General features: G+C 38.1%; 1 protein-coding gene across 3 annotated transcripts in view; it reads left to right on the top strand.

Annotated features, from left to right (window-relative positions):
* FBN2 (fibrillin 2) overlaps nucleotides 1–12,169 on the top strand; it is a 226,928-nt gene that overhangs the window by 53,571 nt on the left and 161,188 nt on the right. For all 3 annotated transcript variants that reach the window (XM_088838382.1, XM_055429280.2, XM_088838381.1), the window contains exon 6: nucleotides 4,967–5,164. In XM_088838382.1, the coding sequence (XP_088694508.1) occupies nucleotides 4,967–5,164 (198 nt within the window). The remainder of the gene's footprint in view (nucleotides 1–4,966; nucleotides 5,165–12,169) is intronic.

Genomic DNA, 12,169 nt, shown 5'->3' with positions numbered 1-12,169 from the left:
TTCTTTGTATACTAAAGTGGGGATGAATGGAGTTTTGAATAACTTTAGGGCGTTATTTGACTGCGCAACTCCAGGGGATGTCATTTACCTTAGAGTAGCTTTGGGTAGCTTTCCTGAATTATGCCATGTCCTTCTGTGCAGCTGTGGACCATAACTGTCTTCTACTGACAGTTAAATACTGTAACCACATGGACAGCTGATGTATGGCTATCACTGTGACTCATTTCCCTTCTCTTGTGGGGCTTCCTGGGGACACCGCGTCTGTTGACCTTACTGCTTTCTCTCACTTCTTTTCTGTCCATCTGTTCCTTTTCTCACTTCCCATCTCATCCAGTGTGGATTCCACAGTCTATAAATGTGTCCTCACACATCTGCTGTTCTGAATCTTTTTCTTCTCTGACAGACAAAACTCTAGTTCTGGATGCACCCTTATCTCTCAGAGAGCTTCTCTGCTGCCCAGAGCTATTGGAAAAAGTCACAACACAGACAGATGGAGCCCACTCTAGATTCCATCTTGTTCGTCCACCACAGAGACATGCTGGATGTCCCCTGGGAATCCTCTGTGGATTCTTAGGACAGCTCCCTCTCCTGAGAGATTTCTTCGGGGTCCATCTCAGTTAGCCTCCATGATCTGACGCTCCATCCAACCTCTGCCAGAGACCTAGTGTCCACCTCCTGTTTCACAAGGAAAGGAAAAGGTATCCAAGAGGTCATGACCCCTCCTCTGCTGTATAAACATGCCGACCTCTCTGTGCAGTCTGCCCTTTCTCCCTTGGGTTACAAGAACAGGGTTTTTGTTCCTCTAAGGATAGCTCCTCTACACAAATTCTGGTTTCACACTCAACCTGGTTCCTTAGGTGTCTCGTATTAGGAATCATTGTCTTTTAGAAATCCTTGTCTCTTCCACAAAACAAAATAAACAAAAGAATAAATAAGCAAAAAACGAAAACAAAATTTTTTCTCTCAATCCCAAATCCCCTGCAGGTCTGTGTTTGTCTTTACCTCCTGGAAACCTCTCCCAAGGTTGTCTGGTTGTCCCCATGACGATAATGCTCACCTTTTGTTATCTAGCACTGTTTAGCATCTCTAATTATACTAAGAGGACTTGAGAAATATAGCAGAATTCTCAAATACAATTCTCAAATCGTATTCTTTTGAAATAAAATGGTAACATAGGCTATAATAATGATAGAAAATAGAAACTGTTAGCAAGGATGTGGAGAAATTAGAATCTCTTTCATTACTGGTAGGAATGTAAAATCATAAAGTTGTTTTGATAAACAGTTTGACACTTTATTTAACAGTGAAACATATATTCGCCATACAGCCCAGCAAAAGACCAGTACTTGGTTATCAGATGTGATACATCCATACAGCTGGAGAAGAAAATGGCTATGCACTCCAGTATTATTGTCCCTTGAATTCCATGGACAGGCGCCTGGCAGGCTACAGTCCATGGGGTCGCAGAGTTGGACACGACTGAGCAACTGATATAATATCCACCATATAGTGGAATATTATTCAGCAGTAAAAAAAAAAAATTGAAGTGATGTCTCATGCCACATAGCAAGCATGGATAGTCCTCAAGAACATTATGCTAACTAAAAGAATTTGGACACACAAAAAAATTCACATACTGTTTGACTTCATTTCTATGAAATTTTACAGAAAAGGCAATTTTATAGTGACAGAAAGATCAGTAGTTGACAGGGCCTGAGGATGAGCACAAGGAATCTTCTTGGGAAAATGCACGTGTTCTAAAATTGGGTTGTGGTGATGGTTGCACAATTCAATAAAATTTATGGAAAATTATTGAATCTTACATGTAAGATGGGTGAATATATGGTGTGTAAATTAAACTTAAAGGAATTTAATTTTTGATGAGTTTGCTAATTGTACCAGTTGCTTAATATGAATAAAAGTGGAATTATATTAGAAAATCAATATAGCAATATTTATGTTTCACAGGATAATTTTTAACAAAATTCCCTTCATCACATGGTAATGAAGAAAATATCTATTTGCAGTTCACTGAGTCCAGCATACCAGTTGTGAAGCAGCTTGCTCCATTTTGTCTTTTGTTAATGCACTGCACGTATGACCCTCACTATGAATGGTTAGCATAGTATACAGGAACATTTTACCCACAGTGAAACTGTGATGAATGTATAGCCAGTCATAACATTTAATTAAGGCCTCTCAGTACTCTTTGACCATAGTTAAAATGCTAGTAAAGTCTGGGACAGAATGTTTTTAAATCTGATCAGGAAATTTAAATCTCTTTTCAGTATCTAATATTTGTTCACATTTTGCTTGTTAGTATTTCTGGAATAAGTAGGTTGCATTGTAAGTTTGAAAGCAAAATGTAACCAGATAAGAAAGTAGATTCAGTGCAGTCTTAAAGAAGGGAAATATAGGCAAAAGAAATAAAGAATGGTTAACTCTGTTCCTGGAAAGGGGGGTCTGGGGTTGATTAGGGCCCTCACCTGGAAAGGTTCTTTGCAGAGGATGTTCTTGTCTACATAGTCCTCTTCTCCAAAAAGAGCTAAGAGGATATAATTTTAAGAAGGTGTTGTCAAATCGATTTACTTAAGAATGAAATTATGACTATTCAGGCTTCTCTGTGGGAATCCTAAAAGTGTACAGAATGTGAACATAGCTATATATGAGTGAATCTATCAAAAAGTAAGTGTGTTAAATTTTTGGTGAAGAATGGACTTTTCCCTACTTGTTCAGGACTGGATATAGTTTATCATAAGTCTGATATTTATTTAAAATGGGAAAATAATGTACTCTATCTGAGGACAATAGAGTAGGTTTAAAAAATTTACAACCTGTCAGTGTGTGATGTGGGGAGGGAGCATGTACAAGGTTGACATATCTACAAGTATAATACGAAGATTGTCTTCTTCAAAAACGTGATTTGTAGCCAGCACATCTGTTGTTCTTATGTAAGGGATTAAAATGAGCTATTTTTGTTGAAGTTCAGCTGCAGAGTAACAGAATGTTAAACCAACTTGCTTAAAAGGTTACCTATTTTGGATTTTGTTTTCTTTGTATTGAGCTTTTAAAATGTTTTTTTCTCTATCTGACAAAGCCTTAGTCTTCATTAAAAAACAGAAATTTTTTTTGTGACTTTAAGTTGTATTTTTGTCATGTTACAGGATTCAAATGACATCTAAGTTGTTCTAGTTTAGCATTTTGAATGTTAAATTAGACCCAAGTTTGATTTCTTTTTTCCCCCGGGAGCAGTTTTTCATAAAAATGTTACCAACATTATTGACTATTTTTCCATTGAATGTAATGTTGTATGTTGTTTTGTTTTTACAAAAATCTGAAATAAACTTGTTCTGGCTTTCCCGTTCACATAGAATTAGGTTATATGCATAAAGGCTTATCAGGAAATCCTGAATATCACCTTACATTCACAAGAGTTAATAAACTGTATGCGTACAACCTTTGTTTAAAGGGTTGGGGAAACTTTTTCGTGTATTTTGTTGTAATTCTGTAAATGTTAGTCATTTAACTGGTCAGTCTTTAGGAGACTGATGTTTCTGTGATTTCTGTGTCTTTCAAAGTACAAGCAATAAATTAAAAGCTTATTAATGGTTCAGCTCTGCTTAAAATAATACATATTTATGTATGTGTATGTATATATGTACTGATCATCTTATAAGGTCATTTGAGTAAATTATAGCAGGGAAAGATAGAAATGCCCAGCTTTCAAGTTGCTTATAGATCAGTCCTTCTTAAACTTCAAAGTGCCTGTGAATCTCCTAGGTGACTCAGTGGTAAAGAATTTACCTGCCAGTGCGGGAGACATGGGTTCGATACCTGGGCCACGAAGATTCCCTGAAGGAGGAAATGGCAACCCGCTCCGGTATTCTTGCCTGGAGAATTCCCATGGACAGAGGAGCCTGGTGGGCTATCAGTCCATGGGGTGGCAAAGAGTCAGACACAGCTGAGTGACTAAAACAATAGCAACAGTGGATCTCCTAAATATCTTGGGAAATGCATATTCTAGTTCAGTGAGTCTGGGATGACAGCCGAGTTTATCTCTAACCAGTTCTCAAGTGATGCATGTGTTGCTGGCCCATGAACCACTTTGAGATGCCAGGGTCATAATAGACTATCCTTAATATTAATAGAAGAGCCTGCCTATAGATCATATGTGACATACATTTGCTAAAATTTTTATTATCATGTAACAGAGCTGGACAGTGATACAAGCATCTTCTAGAAATCAGAGATCATATAATATTAACTTGGAAGGAATCCATGATCATGGGCCTCATTAGTACCATCTTTCTAGGTGAGCTACACAGAGAACTAAACAGACTGACAAGGAAACAGAAACCAAACAGTTAGTACAAAATGATTATAATCAATCTAGACCATATGCGGTATGGAAGGGTGTGTCTTCATTGGTTCTATTTTGATTTTCTGAACTTTTTTCTGGACTTCAGAATATTGACAGGTACAGAGGAGTCATTGCAGGTGCCATCAGGGCACAGGTGGGGAAACCCAATGAGTGGAGAGGGCTGGGTGGCCGGGCTGTGGTGTCATAGAGGGGACTCTTCACCACTGCCCTGCAACGTGACAGGCCTAGCATGGCAAGGACATCCAACTTTTTAAGAAAAGCCAGAAATAGAAATTTCATGTGAAATTTCCCAGTTTACAATGTTGGCTATTCATTTTAAAACATTAGATGGGCCAAGAAAACACATCTGTGTCCCAGACACAGCCCTTGAGCCACCTATTTACAATGTCTAGGGTAGAATACATTGAAGTCTTGTAAGGCACTTCTCATTCTCGACAAATTCTGAGTTTTCACAATGAAATTCTCTGGCCTTTTGTCATTCAGCATTTTGATTGGAAGAAAGTCTCTTGTTTTATGTATTTGTAGGTGCTAGTTTTGAGATTGGTGTGTGACTATAAAACCTCTCTGCCTTCTTTCCCCTTCTAGATTATAGGACAGGTCCGTGTTTCACTCAGGTCAACAACCAGATGTGCCAGGGGCAGCTTACAGGCATTGTGTGTACGAAGACTCTGTGCTGTGCCACCATTGGACGGGCCTGGGGCCACCCCTGCGAGATGTGTCCAGCCCAGCCTCAGCCCTGCCGACGGGGCTTCATCCCCAACATACGCACTGGAGCTTGCCAAGGTGAGTGAGCCTTCAGCCCATATACACTGAATCACCCACCCAGTTGTCTGGGCTCCTTTCACTGCACTGAGGGGATCTGCCTCGGTGGATGGGAGCCTTTAACCCAAAGCTGTTTCCAAGAGGGGCCTGACTACAGATGGCTTATCTTCTGGCCACTTAGCAAATTATTGTTAACTGACAGAAAAGGAGAAGAGAGATATGAAAAATTGGGGGAAATTTAAAAAATATTTAATACAATCAGAAGATAAGTCATTCCATATCTTCATCCAGATGGCGTTACATGTTCCCTATTACAGCCCCTCAAACTATGCATATGTAAATACCCGGGGGACACGTTTTTTCTGTCTTTCCCATCTCATTAAAGATATGAGAACCCGAACTCAGGTGACAAGGAAAAAGTGAGCCATCTGAGATTATCAACAGTGTCTTCAGAGACAAAGCAGTAACCCCAACCATGATTGCAGTTACTTCTGAGCTTATTAATCAGTTGGTTACAATCTTATCTCCAGATAATCTTCCCAACCACATCCTGACGTATATGTATCAGGAGTAGATCCGGGCCCTGAGGATGCTGCAACCAAATAGTGGAAATTGTCATATACTTACTGAATAATTAATTAATTTTCATCCACCATGATTCTTAGTCTTCTTAACAACTTCTCTGATATATAGATTAAGTGCATTTTTAAAGCTTGGAACAGGGTGCTGTCATGAGCTGTCAAGAGGTAATAGGGTGAAAGAAAAGTGGTAAGTACTTTTCTATTATTCACAGAAATGATGTTATTCATTATAAGACATGGGAGTTAGTTAGATTTTGTTACATTTAAATCATATACAAAGTTAGATGTGAAATCTTTCAAATTGATGTTAGTAACCAGTGTCAGCAGCCAAAGATGGAGAAGCCCTAGACAGTCAGCAAAAACAAAACTGGGAGCTGACTGTGGCTCAGATCATGAACTCCTTATTGCCAAATTCAGACTGAAATTGAAGAAAGTGGAGAAAACCACTAGACCATTCAGGTATGACCTAAATCACATCCTTTATGACTATACAGTGGAAGTGAGAAATAGATTAAAGGGACTAGATCTGACAGACAGAGTGCCTGATGAACAATGGGTGGAGGTTCTGCTGTACAAAAGACAGGAATCAAGACCATCCTCAAGAAAAAGAAATGCAAAAAAGCAAAATGGCTGTCTGAGGAGGCCTTACAAATAGCTGTGAAAAGAAGGGACGTGAAAAGCAAAGGAGAAAAGGAAAGATACACCCATTTGAATGCAGAGTTCCAAAGAATAGCAAGGAGAGAGAAAAAAGCCTTCCTCAGTGATCAATGCAAAGAAATAGAGGAAAACAATAGAATGGGAAAGACTAGAGATCTCCTCAAGATAATTAGAGATACCAAGGGAACATTTCATTCAAAGATGGGCTCGATAAAAGACAGAAATGGTATGGACCTAACAGAAGCAGAAGATATTAAGAAGAGGTGGCAAGAATACACAAAACTACTATACTAAAAAAGATCTTCACGACCCAGATAATCACGATGGTGTGATCACTGACCTAGAGCCAGACATCTTGGAATGTGAAGTCAAGTGGGCCTTAGGAAGCATGACAATGAACAAAGCTAGTGGAGGTGATGGAATTCCAGTTGAGCTATTTTAACTCCTGAAAGATGATGCTGTGAAAGTGCTGCACTCAATATGCCAGCAAATTTGGAAAACTCAGCAGTGTCCATAGGACTGGGAAAGGTCAGTTTTCATTCCAACCCCAAAGAAAGGCAATGCCAAAGAATGCTCAAACTACCACACAATTGCACTCATCTCACACGCTGGTAAAGTCCTGCTCAAAATTCTCCAAGCCAGGCTTCAGCAATACTTGAACCGTGAACTTCCAGATGTTCAAGCTGGTTTTAGGAAAGGCAGAGGAACCAGAGATCAAATTGCCAACATCTGCTGATCATCGAAAGCAAGAGAGTTTCAGAAAAACAAAGTCCAAAGCCTTTGACTGTGTGGATCACCACAAACTGTGGAAAATTCTGAAAGAGATGGGAATACCAGACCACCTAGACCTGCCTCTTGAGAAACCTGTATGCAGGTCAGGGTAAACCCGGGGTGAATTCATGTCAATATATGGCAAAACCAACCAATATAATATTGTAAAATAATTTGCCTCCAATAAAAAATAAATTAATTACTTAAAAAAAAAAAAACAGAACTGGACATGGAACAACAGACTGGTTCCAAATAGGAAAAGGAGTGCATCAAGGCAGTATATTGTCACCCTGCTTATTTAACTTATATGCAGAGTACCTCATGAGAAATGCTGGGCTGGAAGAAGCACAAGCTGGAATCAAGATTTCTGGGAAAAATATCAGTAGCGTCAGATATGCAGATGACACCACCCTTATGGCAGAAAGTGAAGAAGAACTGAAGAGCCTCTTGATGAAAATGAAAGAGGAGAGTGAAAAAGTTGGCTTAAAGCTCAACATTCAGAAAACTAAAATCATGGCATCTGGTCCCATCACTTCATGGCAAATAGATGGGGAAATAGTGGAAACAGTGCCTAACTTTATTTTTCTGGGCTCCAAAATCACTGCGGATGCTGATTGCAGCCATGAAATTAAAAGACACTTACTCCTTGGAAGGAAAGTTATGACCAACCTAGACAGCATATTAAAAAGCAGAGACATTACTTTGCCAACAAAGGTCCGTCTAGTCAAGGCTATGGTTTTTCCACTGGTCATGTATGGATGTGAGAACTGGACTGTAAAGAAAGCTGAGCACGGAAGAATTGATGGTTTTGAACTGTGGTGTTGGAGAAGACTCTTGAGAGTCCCTTGGCCTGTAAGAAGATCCAACCAGTTCATTCTAAAGGAGATCAGTCCTGGGTGTTCATTGGTGAGACTGATGTTGAAGCTGAAACTCCAATACTTTGGCCACCTGATGCGAAGAGCTGACTCATTTGAGAAGACCCTGATGCTGGGAAAGATTGAAGGCAGGAGGAGACGGGGACGACAGAGAATGAGATGGCTGGATGGCATCACCAACTCAATGGAAATGGATTTTGGTGAACTCCGGGAGTTGGTGATGAACAGGGTGGCCTGTCGTGCTGCGGCATGGGGTCCCAAAGAGTCGGACATGACTGACTGACTCTGAACAAGTGTCAGAGGTAAGAGAGGTTGTTTATCCAGCCCATGTAAATGGTATATTGCGGGAAGACAGGCCAGTGTCCATCCAAACCCCAAATGAGAATTGGTAGATTGAAGAGCCTGTACATAACCTCAATCCATCGAATTATCAAATCTGAGTGCTCTGCATGATTTGGGAAGTGTATTTCTGACAGTGGCCTCCAAAGATTTTTCTTAGTTTTGTAGTTTTATAAAACGGAGTTTTAAAAATGGTCTGCATCTAAACTCTTTTCATTTTTTTTTAATTGGAGGCAAATTACTTTACATTAATATATTGGTTGGTTTTGCCATACATTGACACGAATCCGCCCCGGGTATACATGTGTTCCCTTTCTTGAACCCCCTTCCCACCTCCCTCTTCCCCATGTCCTCCCTCCAGGTCATCCCCGTGCACCAGCCCCAAGCATCCTGTATCATGCGTCGAACCTGGACTGGTGATTCATTTTACATATGATAATATACATGCTACAATGCCATTCTCCCAAATCACCCCACCTTCACCCTCTCCCACAGAGTCCCAAAGACTGTTCTATACACCTATGTCTCTTTTGCTGTCAGAACTACAGGGATACCCAAAAGATAGATGACCCTGTTGTTTTCTAGTTGCTAAGTCCTCTCCGACTCTTTTGTGACCCCGTGGATTGTAGCCCGCCAAGCTTCTCTGTCCGTTTGATTTCCCAGACAAGAATACTGAAGTGGTTGCCATTTCCTCCTCCAGGGAGTCTTCCTGACCCTGAAATTAAACCTGCATCTCTTGAGTCTCCTGTATTGACAGGCAGATTCTTTACCACTCTCCCATCTAGGAAGCCACAAGGGTGACCATATAACCCAACAAATTATCAGCTTTATATTTAATTTCATGTAAGAGCCTTTTCAACTGTGGCCTTAGAATGGTTTTGTGAATGCTTTGTCTCTTGAATTAGTACCAACCACAACAAATATGAAAATCAAGTTAAATATCATTTTTAATATGTTGTTTACAGTGGATAATAAAATTCTAAATCATTGATATGACTAATGGTATGATTATATATAGAGTTCCTGATAAAGCAACATTTTTTTCTACAGAATATATATTATGCTATTAATATAAAGTATATTTATTTACTGTACTACATAGAATTCCTAGATTAGATATAGATTACTGTATAATTTATATAATTTAATAGATTACTATTAAAGATAAAATACTGTATTGATCTACTAGATTAACACTGACTGGATTTACTAGAGTAAAAAGTTTTGTTTATTCTCTGGCACTTTTCACCTTCTAATGTACTTGCCTGTTTATTGTCTTTATTGCTTGTGAAAGTGAAGTTGTTAGTTCCTCAGCCGTGTCCGACTCTTTGCGACCCCATGGACTGTAGCCCACCAGGCTCTTCTGTACAGGGAATTCTCCAGGCAAGAATACTGGCGTGGTTTCTATTCCCTTCTCCAGGGCATCTTCCTGACCCAGGGATCAAACCTGTGTCTTCTACATTGGCAGGCAGATTCTTTACCTTCTGAGCCACCAGGTTAAGCCCCTTCTTGCTTTTACTCTCTCCCAACTAGAATGTAAGCTCCATTTGGCTAAAAATCTGTTTTATTCATTAATGTTTCTGAGGCATTTAGAATAGTGTTAACATGCAGCAGATACTCAGTAAATACCTTTTGAATTAATAAATAGAAATGATATTAAAATACTTTCAAAAACCACTATTTCATAGAAATAGTCCTGGTTGAAAAAAGCCCTTAATTTCTACCAAAAAAAAAAAAAATCACAAATTACTGACTCTCCTCATCTTTTGTATTTGTAGTTAGACTTTTTAACATTGATATTTTGTCAAAGAGGCCTAGTTTTTCTGAACACAATTATGGAAAATGTGTCATCTGATCTCAAACTTCCTGAATGTCCTTCAGGATTGAGTAATGTCTGAAAGCTTATTTGTTTGATTTTGTTTATGCAGCAAAGATAAGTTTTGGGCTCCATTTGCCTAAAAATATAATGGATTAATACAGCTACAGGAGCAAAATGAAATTTGCCACATGGTTAAAATGTCTGGAAAAACAAGTTCTGCTTTATTTCAAAATCATGGCATCGTCAGAAGGCTCTCAATTAAACACTAATCTTCAGTTCAGGCTATTTTAAGACTACATCTTACTGTGATTTCATTTTCCCCTTTAAATTCCTAGACTGTTTCCCAAATACTCTGCCAAATTAATTTGGAAGGTAATAGAATGGGAAACAATAAAACAATAAAACATGATACATGTCATATTTTTTTATAATAGTGATCTTTTTTAAAGGGTAGTTGAAAATTTTTGTAGAGTTGAAAACATTTAGCTGTGTAGATGATAACAGTAAATAGCTTAATGTTAGTTTTAAAATACGGTTTATATTAGCCAAGAGAGGACATTGCTGAAGTTCTAAATTTAATACTATTCTGTAACTGATGCAATTAGTGAATTACTTTATCTGTAGCCTAGGAGGGAATGAAAGGGGATCTTATAATCAAAACAGTAACTGTGAAAAATGAGATCCAATATGAAATTAAAATGATAATTAAAAAAACATTACACTGTTTTTTGTTTTTTTTTTTTTACTTTTCACTGTTACTGTCATGACTTTGTGGACTTAAATAAGCGGTGTCAGAAGAAACCCCTTCCTAGGGTGTTGTGCCTCCCATGTTGAGAGCGTTTATGTTCTAGTCCATAAGCCTAAGTCTAATCTACGTTTAGGCTTGTATATTCTTCATTTTATTAAACACAAAGGAACCAAAGTTGCCTCCCATAGGCCTTAAAATTTAAGCTAGTATAAAATGAGTAAATTAAAGACATAAAAAAGTGGCATTAAGCTGTTTTTCAAGAATATTTATAAACTTCAAATAAATATGTCATGAACTGTCACTTGCATATATTATTATTATTATTTTACAGTTAAGTTCTTTTTAAATCTTTACTGACTTACAAGTTCACTCTAATTAGAAGGAGATTTTATTTAAGATTAATACTTGACTTTGGGTCTTTGAGATTTTCAGATAGTGCAAAATTAAAATTTTTTAAAAAGTGCAGAGAGTTTGATAAGAAGCTACTGCAGGCAATATTCCTTGTATAAGTTTTCAAATCCACCTGATTCTTCTTAGCACTCTCTACTCTTGCTTCAGCAGAAAATGACTCCATTTAAAGATTAGTACTAAAGAGTAAAGGCTTACATGTGAAAACTGAAAAAAAGAGAGAAAGAACATGAGGAAAAGATAGAAGAACATGCTTCATGGAAGAATTATCTAAATGAACACAAATTTCATGTACTCTTTTATCTCATGGAAATGAAAAATAATGTGCTTCTACTCTTAACAGGCGCTCGAAGAAGCATTCTAAGAGTTCAGTAAAGACAATCAGAGATGCGTAGTGCATACTGATCATACTCAAGAAAGAAACTGAAGGAATAAAAACTTTACCTAATGATAGGCAAATATTACATATACACATACAGACTTAACACAAAACTGAAAAAAATCATAACAAAGATTGATAAGCTTGAGAAAAATCACAAAGTGAAATGTCAGAAGACAATTAATGATTGTAAAGAAGCAGAAAGGTGGTAAAGAAAGCTGAAGCATTGAACTGAAAACAACAGAAAAATTTTCTAAAATAGAAGTTTCAGTGTGCAGTTTGGAAGGTATAGCAGTTCACGAAGAGAGAGAAGATAAAGGAGAATCTTGTGGGCAGAATGAGCAAGTATCTTTCTTAAAGGGAATACCCTAACGGGTCTCAAGCTTCTCTTGAGCAACTCATAGACCAGAAAACAGTGTGACAGGGTCTACAGACATATTTTTGTAAAT

This window comes from Moschus berezovskii, chromosome 8 (assembly GCF_049115385.1).
Source record: "Moschus berezovskii isolate FMDL1 chromosome 8, NW_MosBer_1.0, whole genome shotgun sequence".
NCBI classification, from domain to species: domain Eukaryota; kingdom Metazoa; phylum Chordata; class Mammalia; order Artiodactyla; family Moschidae; genus Moschus; species Moschus berezovskii.
Note: the sequence above shows the minus strand (reverse complement) of the source record. Positions and strands in the feature narration are given on the sequence as shown.